This window comes from Myodes glareolus, chromosome 24, assembly GCF_982192425.1.
Source record: "Myodes glareolus chromosome 24, mMyoGla1.1, whole genome shotgun sequence".
Classification (NCBI taxonomy): Eukaryota; Metazoa; Chordata; class Mammalia; order Rodentia; family Cricetidae; genus Myodes; species Myodes glareolus.
In genome coordinates, this window is record NC_142049.1 from 16,379,157 (window position 1) to 16,392,331 (window position 13,175).

The 13,175-nt window shown below is 41.2% G+C and overlaps 1 protein-coding gene across 1 annotated transcript in view; it reads left to right on the forward strand.

The window, feature by feature from the left end:
* Positions 1 to 13,175, forward strand: part of Blm (BLM RecQ like helicase) — an 80,215-nt gene that overhangs the window by 10,608 nt on the left and 56,432 nt on the right. The window contains exons 2-3 of the mRNA XM_048434937.3: positions 9,528 to 9,628; positions 10,938 to 11,620. Of these exons, the coding sequence (XP_048290894.3) occupies positions 9,531 to 9,628; positions 10,938 to 11,620 (781 nt within the window). The 5' untranslated portion in view covers positions 9,528 to 9,530. The remainder of the gene's footprint in view (positions 1 to 9,527; positions 9,629 to 10,937; positions 11,621 to 13,175) is intronic.

Below are 13,175 nucleotides of genomic sequence, written 5' to 3' on the forward strand. Positions count from 1 at the left end.
TCATTCTCATCCAGTAAATATTGGTTGAGCCAGGCATGGCGATACACCTGTTTAATCCCAGCTCTCTGGAGGAAGAGGTAGGTAGATCTCTATGAGTTCAGTCCAGCTTCTACTTAATACGTCCAGCCAGGCCTACACAGTGAGATACCTGTCCCTGAATACATAAATAAATATTGGTTGAGCTCTTAACCCTTAGAGATGCTGTTAAAAAACTAATAATAGCTTGTATTTACAATTTAGTGAGAAAATAGCCAATCAGATAATTAATTATAAAATGAATGTTAATTGCAGCTATAAGTACTCCAATTGGAAGGTATTTGTTCCTACGGTAGTGGACTAGGATAACTCTCACTAAAGCCCATCCCAGCATGGGCGACAACTGGAAACCTGGAGTGCATGGCACATTTCAACAGGTTCAGATGGTGTCTTTCTAGGCTGCACAGTCGGTCTGACTGCATGCATGTGAGTGAGTGTGTATGCTGGCAGCAGGGGGCACCTACTGACTGGTCAGTTTCAGGAACTTCCTGAAGTCATTGAGTATTTTCTTCCTGATTCTAACAAGCTGCTCAACAGGATAGAATGTTGTACTTTGACTTAGAGCATGGTCTTGTTTGACCTCCCATTTAACATCCTGTGTCTTAAGGACCAGGATTCCCTCTAAGAGGGAAGACTTTTGGAGGAAGTTTTTAAATAAATTACTTAACAACCGTGTGAGGTGAGCAAGCTTTTGTTTTACAAAAGCAAAGGTGAGTTTTTTGTTTGGTTTGGTTTTTCAAGACAGGATTTCTCTGTGTAGCTTTGGAGCCTGGCCTGGAAGTCGCTCTGTAGACCAGGCTGGCCTCAAACTCACAGAGATCCACCTGCCTCTGCTTCCTGAGTGCTGGGATTAAGGACGTGCACCACCGTCACCTGGCATAAAAGTAAAGATGGATTTTACGAAAAGCTTTTAATCCATTTGAATGTAGACATTGAAAGAGAGAAAGGCTATGCACCCAAGGGTGGATGTGTGTGTCTCAGAAATTGCACCTACCTAGGCCTTGTATTGTTTATTGCTGAGGTTGCTCACTGTAATCTAGGTGACGTCTCAATCAAGATCTTACTGGTTACCCTTCTGCCTGTGTGCTGGGATTATACAAGTGTACAACAGACCTAGTTTCTCTTTACTCTTTTAGATTTAGCTTTCTTTTCTTGCTGTGTTCTTTGGTCATATAGATTAGATATAGTTTAGGCAGTTTTTAAACTTTTTAATTCCTGAATTCTCCTTTGAACATGTAGATTCTTTTTATATTTCTTGTCAATTGTTTTGCTTAATTTTGTTAACTAGACATTATTGAAACATAACCTGTTTGTAAAAGGTTGAGAATTACTTGACTGTATTTTTACTGTAGTTTTTTTTTTTTTACTTTTCCACAGTTTTTTCTCCCTCTTCTCTGCCCAGTTGCTGCCCTCTCTCCCAGATCCACCCTCCTTTTTACCCCTCCCAGAGATAACAACCAAACACAGCATTGTATACTATTATAAGACCAGGCACATACTATCACATAAAGGCTGGCTGAGGCAACCCAGTAGGCGAAAAAGGGTCCCACAAGTAGGCAAAAAAGGCAACAACCCCCCCCCCCCCATTAGGAATACCATAAGAACATCAAGCTACTCCTTGCAAGACTCCCTGAGCTCCGCCTATGTTTGACTGTGGGACCCTGCATCATTCGTCAGCTGCTGGATGGAATCTCTGGTCTCTTTGATGAGGATTGTGCTGGGCTCTGGTCCAGAATACTCTGCAGGTAGGGCAAGCTGCAAGGTTTTGTGGCTGGTATCCTAGTCCCTCTACTTGAGGCCTTGCTTAGTTACAGAAGATGACTGGTTCAGGCTCCGTGTTCCCCATTACTAGGAATCTTTGCTAGGGTTACTCTTGTAGATTCCATGGAGTTCCTTTGCACTAGGATTTCACCTCACCCCCAAAATGCCCCCCCCCAGTTCCATTCATTTCTCCTAGTATTCCACATGCACACACTTGATCCCCTACCTGTTGCCAGTGCCACTGCCCCCAGTCCACCCCCAAGATCTATTCTGTTTCCCCTTCCCAGGGAGATCCATGTGTCCCTCTTAAGCCCTCCTTTGCCTCTCTGGGTCTGTAGACTGTAGCATGCTTATCTTTTACTTTACAGCTAATACCCACTTGTGAGTGAGGACGTAACATGTTTATCTTTCTGGGTCTGGGTTACCTCACTCAGGAGGATTTTTTTCTAGTTCCCTCCATTTGCCTGCAAATTTCCTGATGCCATTGTTTTTAACAGCTAAGTAGTACTCCATTGTGTAAATGTATCACATTTTCTTTATTCATTCTTCGGTTGAGGGTCAACTAGGTTGTTTCCAGGCTCTGGCTATTAAAAATACAGCTGCTATGAACATAGTTGAGCAAGTGTCCTTGTGTTAGGATCAGGCATCCTTTGGGTGTATGTCCAGAGGTGGTATAGGTGGAACTTGAAGTAGGTCGATTCCCAATTTTTTGAGAAAGCACCATACTGATTTCCAGAGTGTCTGTACAAGTTTGCACTCCCACAAGCAGTGGAGAAGTTTCCCCCTTGCTTTCTATCCTCGCCAGCATAAGTTGTCATTAGTGTTTTTGATCTTAGCAATTCTGAAAGCTGTAAGAGAGAATCCCAGAGTCATTTTGTTTTACCTTTCCCTTATGGCTAAGGATGTTGAACGTTTCTTTAAGTGTTTCTTGACCATTTGAGTTTCCTCTGTTGATAATTTTCTGTTTAGATCTGTACCCCATTTTTAAAATTGGATTGTTTAATTTTTTTGATATCCAATTTCTTTTTTTCTTTATATATTTTAAATATTAGCTCTCTGTCAGATGTGGAGTTGGTGAAAATCTTTTCCCTTTCTATAGGCTGCCTTTTTATCTTAATGATGGTGCCCTTTGCCTTACAGAAGCTTTTCAGTTTCGTGAAGTGTCATTTATTAATTGTTGATCTTAATTTCTGCACTATTGGTATTCTGTTCAAGCTGTCTCTTGTTCCATTGAGTTCAAGACTACTCCCCACTTCATCTTCTATCATGTCTGGTGTGTCTGATTTATGCTGAGGTCTTTGATCCACTTGGACTTGCATTTTGTGCATGGTGATAGATATGGATCTGTTTGCATTCTTCTATATACCGGCATCTGATTAAGCCAACACCATTTATTGAAGATGCTTTTTTTTCCATTGTATAATTTTGACCTTTTTGTCAAATCAGGTGCCCATAGGTATGTAGATTTGTGTATGGGTCTTCGATTCAAGTTTGTTGATTAGTGTGTCTGTTTTTATGTCAATACCATATGGTTTCTATTACTACAGCTCTGCAGGACAGCTTGATGCTAGGGATGGTGATTCCTCTGGAAGTTCTTTTATTGTGCAGAATTGTTTAGGCTATCCTGGGTTTTTTTTTTCCATATGAAGTTGAGTATTATTTTTTCAAGGTCTGTAAGGAATTGTGTTAGAATTTTGATGAGAATTGTATTGAATCTGTAGATTGCTTTTGGTAGAATGGCCATTTTTACTATGTTAGTCCTACCGACCCATGAGTATGAGAGATCTTTCCATCTTCTGATAATCTTCTTCAATTTCCTTCTTCAAAGACTTGAAGTTTTTTTTTTTTTTAAATCATGCAGGTCTTTTCACGTGCTTGGTTAGAGTTATGCCAAAATATTTTATATTACTGGTGGCTATGTGAAGGGTGTTGTTTCCCTGCTTTCTTTCTCAGACCATTTGTCATTTGTATATAGGAAGGCTCCCAATTTTTTTTTTTCAGTTACTCTTGTATCCAGCCACTTTGCTGAAGGTATTTATTAGCTGCAGGAGTTCTCTGATGGAATTTTGGGGTCACTTGTGTATACTATATCTTAATCTGCAAATAGCAATACCTTGACTTCCTCCTTTCCAATCTGTATCCCCCTGATCTTCTTCAGTTGTCTTATTGCTGTGGCTAAGACTTCAAGTACTGTATTGGATAGATATGGAGAGAGTGGACAGCCTTGTCTTGTTTCTGATTTTAGCGAAATTCATTTGAGTTTCCCTCAATTTAATGTGATATTGGCCATAGGCTTGCTGTAAGTTGCTTTTATTATGTTTAGGTATGTTTCTTACTTACCCCTGATCTCTCCAATACTTTTATCATGAAGGATTGTTGGATTTTGTCAAAGGCTTTTTCAGCATGTGATGAGATGATCATGTGGTAGGTTTAAAAAAAATGAGATAAATCTATTTTTTTAAGCAACTGTAAATGAGAAGATTCTTGGGAAAATGGGTTTTGAAGCTCTGATAGCCATAATTAATTCAGGAATACATTTGGACAGCTGTTTTTCTACTTTAGGTTAGAGAGAGTGTTACATGTCTTGTCCCAGTTTCCTTGCTGTTGCTATGATAAAATACCCTGACAAAGCACCACCAGGGAGAAAGGATTTATTTTAACTTGTAGTTCAATGCACAGTCCATCATGTCAGGGAGGTCAAGGCAGCAGGAGCTTGAACTGGTCACGTGGTATCCACAGTCAGAAAGCGTTTGTGGCTGCTCAGCTCCGCTCTCCACTCACGGCCTGGCCTCCCCAGCCAGGGAAGGTCCCACACATAAGTAAGATGTCTCTTCCTGTTTCATGTGATGTAATGAGTCCATTTTCTCACAGCACACCTACAGGCTCATTTCCCAAATGATTCTAGATTCTGTTGATAATCAAAATTAGCCCTCTTAGAGAGACATTGACATTAGTGAGAGTCCTATCTAAAGTTTCTGTTCAGAAATTGTTTACTTGATGTTTGGTTTGCTAGACAACCCCTTATTTCTAGGGTCCCAGTTGAGCTTTATGAAGTTATGATTGTTCATGTGTTGAGGCTTACCACTTTTGCCCCAGGGAAGATCACCTTTCCCCACTGGCAAGTCACCTGGTGAGGCTTGCAGAGCTTGGCTGTATTTTCAGGAATGACTTTCTAAAAGCTGTGCTTTCAGCAGAGAACTAGAGTAAGGAATAGTCTCTTTGGCAGTCCACCTCTTGATATTCTGAAGTAGCTCTTGTTGCAACGAAAGGAATAAAAGCAAAGTTTGACCTAGAAAAAGAAGTTGTCCTGATTTTGAGAAATCTAAAAATTGTTCATTTATTTGAAAGAAATGGAATCCTCCACCCCACAAAATCTTTTCTGTCAGTCTCTGTGTTATTAAAGAGGTTTGTTTATCTATTTATCTATCGTTTACAACTTGATTTTGTTTGATTTTATGACAGTCTGTGTAATCTGTCCTGGAACTCACTGTGTAGACTGGCCTTAAAGTCACGGAGATCCGCCCGTCTCTGCCTCTGAGTGCTGCTATGCCATTATGCTTGGCTCATTTTTGTTCTGTTCTGTTTTTCAAGACAGGGTTTTGCTGTGTAGCCAATTGTCCTGGAACTCACTCTACCTGTTTCGAACCCAGAGATCCACCTGCCTCTGCCTCCCAAGTGCTGGGATTAAAGGTGTGTGCCACCGCTGCCTGGCAATACTTATTAAAGGTTTTTAAAAAATCTTTCTTTTGTTTTAATAATTATATATTTTCTAGCAGTAGCCCTTATTACTCTTTGTTATTGTTTATAATTTTGTATTATATGGCATGCATGTATAGCATATGGTCATATGTGTACATGCGTGAGCCTGTGTGTGCCCACATGTATGGGAGCCAGAAGAAATTAGATGTTTTTCTGTATGTCACTCTCTGCCTTATTCCTCTGTGATAGGGTCTCTCACCGACCCTGAGCGTAGGCTAGTGGCCAGCAAGCCCTAGTGATTTTCCTACCTCTCCCCACTCTCCAGCACTGGTTGTAGGCACCTAGCCACACCTGGCTTTTTATGTGGGTTCTGGGATCTGAACTTAGGTCCTCATGCAGACAGTGCCCTTGCCCACTGAGCCATCTTTTCCAGCTCCGTCTTAGTATTTTTGGGATAGTTGATATACCTGGCTAACTTAGATAATCAGTTCCTTCTGTTTTATTGATTGATGATTGATTTTCGTTTTTCAAGACAGGGTTTATCGGTAGCTTTGGAGCCTGTCCTGGAAGTAGCTCTTGTAGACCAGGCTGGCCTTGAGTTCACATAGATCTGCCTACCTCTGCCTCCTGAGTGCTGGGATTAAAGGTGTGTGCCACCACCACCCAGTTTAGTTTTTATGTTTTAATTTTTATGTGTATAGATGTTTTGCCATGGGTGTCAAGTTTTCTGGAACTGTAATTACAGACATTTGTGTGCTGCCATGTCAGTACTGGGAATTGAACCTGGATCCTCTGGAAGAGCAGTCAGTGCTCTTAACCACTGAGCCATCTCTCCAATCCCTTTTTATTTAATTTTATGATCATTGTTGCTTAAATTATTTGGATAATTTTAAATAGCTAGTTTTAAAGATAAGCCTTGAAGTGACCAATGGCTAAAGTCCTTTTCTACTACTTTAAAACTCCATAAATAGGGCTGATGAGATGGTTTAGTGGATAAAGGCACCTGCTGCCAAAACTGACAACTTGGATTTGATTCCCAGAACTGCTGTGGTGAAAGGAGAGAACTGATTTTTTTGCAAGTTATCTTTTGAGCTCCACACACTCAATGAACAGACAAATAGTTGGTAAAAAAGGCAAAGGGGATGTGAGGCTGCAGGTCTTAAATCCTAGGAGCCTGTAAACCCAGCGCTATGAGGCAGAGGTAGGCAGATCTCTGTGATTACATAGAAAGACCCTGCCTCAAAACAGCAAAATTAGAACAAGCAAAAAGTTAAAGTGTGTGTGTGGGGGGGGGGAGGACTCTTTAGAAAATTTTTCCCTTAGAGCCCTGGCTGGTAGCAGAGGCCTGTAGTCCAGCTACTGGGGAGGCTTAAGGCAGGAGGATCTTGGTTTCAAGGTCAATCTGGAAAACTTAGTGTGACCCTGTCTCAAAGTCAAAGTTTTTAAAGGGGTAAGAATGTAACTTAGTGATAGTTCACTTGCCTAGAGTGTATGAAGCCCTAAATTCAATCCCTAGCACCACCAAAAATTAAAAAAAAAAGACTACCTCTGAATATCATGATCTGGTTGTTAAATAATATAGGCTCCCTCGATTTCTGATCTGAAATCTTATTAATTCAAGACATAGTTCAAATTAGATTCCTTTAATCATCTATTGTGGGATAATGCTCTTGTACCCTGTAAAGATTTATCACTTGTATTGATTTAATAAAACGGTGATTGGTCAGTAGATAGATAGGAAGGAAGTATAGGCAGGGCTACCAGACTAGGAGAATTCTGGGAAGAGGAAAGGCTGAATCTGCAGTCACAACCCAGATGTAGAGGAAGCAAGATGAAAATGCTGCACTGAGCTGGGCGGTGGTGGTGTATGCTTTTAATTCCAGCCCTCAGGGAGGCAGAGGCAGGTGGATCTCTGTGAGTTCAAGGCCAGCCTTGTCTACAGAGTGAGTTCCAGGACAGCCAGAGAAACACAGAGAAACCCTTTCTTGAAAAACCAAAACCAAAAAACAAAACAAAACAAAAAAAGAAAATGCTACAGTGGGAAAAGGTACCAAGCCACATGGCTAAAAGTATATAAGAATTGTGGATTAATTTAAGTTGTAAGAACTAGTTAATAATGAGCCTAAGCTAATAAGCCAAACAGTTTATAAGCCTCTGTGTGTTTCTTTGGGGCCAGGCAGGACAGAAACCTCCATCTACAATCAGGTATTCTTTTCATCATTTGTTTTTTGGGATAGGTGTAGACCATCCTGACTTTGAGCTTACTGTGTACCTCAGGCTGGCCTCAAACTCCGATTCTCCCAAGTGTTGGAATTACAGGTGTGAGCCACCATGCCTGGCTTGGATATGGTTTTCCAGTTTGTTTGACCCTCTACTTTGATTAAGAGAAAAAAAAAATCACTCACAGGTATGCCCACCCATTTGGGTTTTAGTTCATTCCAGATGTAGTCAAGTTGACTACCAAGAGTTGCCACCTTAAAAGTCTACCACTTGTCAACTTAGCACAATCATATCTCCTTATGTCATGCTTAATTTCCAAATGAAAACAATAATCAGGTCATAATTATATCTAACATGCTATAACTATTCTACATAGAATCAGAAAATGCATTATATATTTAACCAGGTGATTATTACACCTAACATGATAGAACTATCCCTCCTGAAACTGCAAACACTTCTATCTTAGTCGTTGTTCTGTTGCAACGAAGAGCAACCATAACCACAACTCTTTAAAAAGAAAGAATTGGGGCTTGCTTAGGTTTCAGAGGCTTAGTTCATTGTTATCATGGTGGGGAGCATGGCAGCGTGCAGATAGACATGGTGTTGGAGAAGGTGCTGAGAGTTCTACATCTGGATCTGCAGACAGGGGAGAGAGGGAAGGAGGGAGGGAGGTGGCAAAGAGACACTGGGCCTGGCTGGAGCTTCTGAAACCTCAAAGCCAGTAATATACTTCCTTCAACAAGACCACACCTCCTAATCCTTCTAATCCTATCAAAGAGTTCCCCTACCTGGTGACTAAGCATTCAAATATATGAGTCTGTGAGAGCCATTCTTAATTAAAACACCACACCTTGTATCAGGAAAAAACGGGGCCTGCAAAGTGGTTCAATGGGTAAAGGTGCTTGCTCTGTAAACCAAGGACCAGGTTCGATCCCTGGAACCCTCATAAAGGTGGAAAGAAAGAAGCAGCTGCACAAAGTTGTCCTCTGACCTCCACAGGTGTGGCAGGTGCCCCTCCATCATGCATGCGTGCAGCTGTACACATATACACTAATTGTAAATGCTGCTTAAATCCAGGTAGAGTGGGAAAGGGGGGTATAGCTTATCTGAAGTAACCTTTTAAACTCTTCATAGATGACCACTGTCTTTCTTTAGCTCAGTGATATCCAGGTGGTTTGAGCTGTGCTTTATCTGGGTGAACGCTAAGCAGTGCAGCAACTTGTTACACAAGGGATATAAATGGATGTGACACTGTTCTAGGCTGGAGCCAGCTGACTATGCAGCACGCTCTCTTGCTGGTCAACCTTTGCACTCGCTGCAGATGCTCTTCTATCTTTACCAGATTTTTACCTTTGGACAGAGAATTCACTGACTGGGTGTTCTTGCTAGTTTGCTTTGATTATTCCTCCCCCTCCCTTCTTATCCTTTTCCCTTTTACCCTCCAAGCCTAGGCCAGGCCCCATTTTTCTACAGCCCTTTTCTAATCATTGCCTCTCTAGCATCTATTGTGTTGATTTTAGCATGTGTTGAGGAAAGGGGGGAAACCAGGCCATTTGTTATTCAAGTAAATCTTTAGCTAGTTAAAAATTATGTGTTTTAAATGTCACCAGATGTAAATGGTAAAGCAATCTGTTGACCAGAAAAAGAAAAAAAGAAAAAGAAAAAAGGAAAGTAAAAGAAGCAATAAAAGCATGTTACTCTGGGCACATTTGGAACAGTGACCGAGTCCAGTCCTTTACTGTCTCAATAAATATGTTGAATGATACAAATCACCTAACTCCACTAATGGTTGTCCTTTTCCTCTTTAGATCATGGCTGCTGTTCCTCTGAACAATCTACAGGAGCAACTGCAACGTCACTCAGCCAGAAAACTTAATAATAAATTGAATCTTACAAAACCCAAATCTTCGTAAGTATCTTCATCAGCATGTGGATAATACCTCGTGTTGTACAAGTGGAGCTCTTGTTGCTCAGCTCTGTCTGAAGTAGGATCCCATCTGTAGCTCTCAGTGGCCTAGAACTTACTGTGGTTCAGGCTAGCTTCCCTCACACCTGCAGCAGCTTGCCTTAGGTGTGCCAGGACTGTCACCACACCGTGCTACTTCCGGCTCGGCCATTTTACAGAGGAGGTGAGGGGCTCGTTGGTTTTCTAACTTTGCAAATTGCTAGTAGAGCATATTCAGGCAGATCTGGGTAGTGATTGCTCTGCAGCTTTACACAGTTCCTGGCACATACTTACTTATTCAGCAAAGTTGGATGAACAAGTAATGAATTTTCTTGTAAATATGAGCAGATACTATACTTGAATATAATCTCATATGATCTGCCAAACTTTGTAGGGAAACGACCACTCTTGTCCTGATGTCTCCTGCAAGCTATATCCCAAGTTTCTAATGGTGCCTAATAATAATTTTTATTTGTTCTGCCCCGAGGGTGCAGGCACTGCTCCAGGTGCACCATTGACCTTCTGCCATTGATTTCAGCACCTAGCCTGGACTCCTGCCTCCTTTATGTCCTTCAGATCTCAGCAGGGTTTTTACTTTCTTTCTTTCTTTTTTAACTCTTTTTTTTTTTTTTTTATTTATTTATTTATTTATTATGTATACAATATTCCGTGTGTGCCTGAAGGCCAGAAGAGGGCACCAGACCTCATTACAGATGGTTGTGAGCCACCATGTGGTTGCTGGGAATTGAACTCAGGACCTTTGGAAGAGCAGGCAATGCTCTTAACCGCTGAGCCATCTCTCCAGCCCCTCTTTTTTAACTCTTTTGTCTCTTAAATTCTTTTTATCAGAATAACTAAAGCCAGTTAGAGTACCAACCTTTTTTTTTTCTTCATACATTCTGTCTCTTCCTTCTGAAGGTGTTATTAAGGACTGGCAGCCTGAGAAATAAAGTGTGGGCCTGGGACTCTCAGACTCAGTAGTTAGCCTCTGAATGGGAGGGATCAGAGAAGCCAGATGTATTTGTTACCTGGGAAAATTTCAAAGCCACAGAGGGAGATGGATTCTGTGCTTATTTGTAATAAAACTAATGCAATTTGCATTTGAAAATGTGTTTTATAGGTGAGTGAGTTAGGTAAAATGGAAATGGATCTATCTAGGGGCTGGGATTGTAGCTTATGTTAGAACACTTAGCATAAATGAGGCCCTGGGTTCAGTCCCCAGCATCAGAAACAAATGAATTAATCTAATTTCAGCTTTTCTATTATTTTTCAGAGGTTTTACTTTTAAAAAGAAAACATCAGAGGGCGATGTGTCTGTAACCAGTGTGTCAATGGTAAAAACCCCTGCGCTAAGTGATAAAGATGTGAATGTGTCTGAGGCCTTTTCAGTCACGGAGCCTCCGCTGCACACACCAAAGCAGCAGCCTGGGACTGGTGACTCCTTCAAAACCTCCCCAGGAGGACAGCAAACTAAGGGGCCCTGTCCTGAACCACCACTGCTGGACTTGGCGCAGACTCCTCAGGAAGTCTCAGCTGTAAAAACCCCAGCTGTAAAGAAATCCCACATTGCTGTTTTCAAGAAATTAGAATTTAGTTCTTCACCAGATTCCCTCAATGATTGGGCTGATATGGATGACTTTGATATTTCAGCATCTGCTGCATTTGTTTCTCAGACCAAAAATCCTGCCGTAAGAGCAAGCACCGCTCAGAAATCAAAAAAGACTAAGAGAAACTTTTTTAAACCACCACCTCATAAAGCAAGTACAATAAAGGCTTATTTGACGTCTTCTTCCCCGGAAAACTCACAAGTGGATTTAACCAAGGACCAGAAGGATGAGTCGGAGTGCCTGAGCAGTGATGTGATTGTCATCGACAATGACCCTTGTTCTGAAGAGCTCATGAAGAAAGAGACTCAGGAAAGTCAGTCTTCGGAAATTCACTTGGGAGCTGAAAGAGGTAGCCATTATTTCATCTTCATTTCAGTATGTTTACAATACTTTTTTAAATTAAAAGCTAACCACTGGGAACAGTGGAAAACAGTTTTGTTCTTGAGGGTCTTAATATCTGCTATGCCGGGGTTAGTTCTGTGGTTTTATACATGAAGAAAGTAAGGTCTACATTGATGGTAATATCTAATCATTCTGTTTAATACAGTCATGTATCACTTAGTGACAAGGATATGTTTTGTTTTGTTTTTTTATTATGTGTACAGTGTTCTGTCTGCATGTACAGCTGCAGGCCAGAAGAGGGCACCAGATCTCATTACAGATGGTTGTGAGCCACCATGTGGTTGCTGGGAATTGAACTCAAGACCTTTGGAAGAGCAGTCAATGATCTTAACCTCTGAGCCATCTCTCCAGCCCCAAGGATATGTTCTGAAAACACATTATTATGCCATGTCATCTTCCCAATACCATAGAGCACTTTAACCTAGATGGCAAGAGCCTACTGTACACCTAGGCTATATCGTTTGCCTCTTGCTCAGAGGCTCCAAAACCATCTGTGAATACTGTGGGTGTTTGTACACAATGGAATATATCTGTGTATCCAAACATTTCTAAATATGCAAAAAGTATAGTAAATATAAATATTGTACTGAATAGAGTACACACTACAAATGGAGCTGAGAACAAGAAGCTTTCTGAGCGCATGGCATTGAATATGGAGGCATAGGATGTTGCTAGCCATTTCTGTACATTGTAAACACTGCACTTAGCTTAGAGCAAATTCATTAAACATTTACACTTCCTCAATAATTACTTTTAGTTCGTTTTTTTTTTTTTTTTTTTTTTCGAGGCAGGGTTTCTCTGTAGCTTTAGAGCCTGTCCTGGAACTAGCTCTTGTAGACCAGGCTGGCCTCGAACTCACAGAGATCCGCTTGCCTCTGCCTCCTGAGTGCTGGGATTAAAGGTGTGCGCCACCACCGCCCGGCTTCATTGTAATTTTTAAGCTTTAATTCTTGTAGTCATGCTTACCTTAAATCATAAAAAAATGATTATAGAACCATGCAAAATATTGCCCAGCTCGCTAGACAGTACCACCCCTGGGCTGATAGTGCTATAAGGAAACTGGATGAGCAAGTTAATAAACAGTGTTCCATGGCCTCTGCAGCAATTCCTGCCTCCAGATTCCTTCTGAGTCCCCGGTCTAACTACCTAGATGGTGGAGAACATGATGAAAAAAACCTTTCCTCCCTAAATTACTTTTGGTCATGGTGTTTCATCACAGCAATAGAAACCATAACTAAGAAATAATGTGTCTGAGTGTTTTACCTGATTTTGTGTGTGTGCTTTGTGCCTTCAAAGATCAGAAGAAGGCATCAGATCCCTTGGAATTGGAGTTACAGATGGTTATAAGCCATCTTATGGGTGCTGGGAACCCAACCCAGATCCTGTGCATGAATTGCAAGTATTTTAAAGGTGTTAAGCCACCTCTCCAGTCCCTGCTCTTGATTCTTGCTACTCCTCCCTCAGTCTCCTGAGTGCTGAAATTAAGGTTATAAGCTACCAGA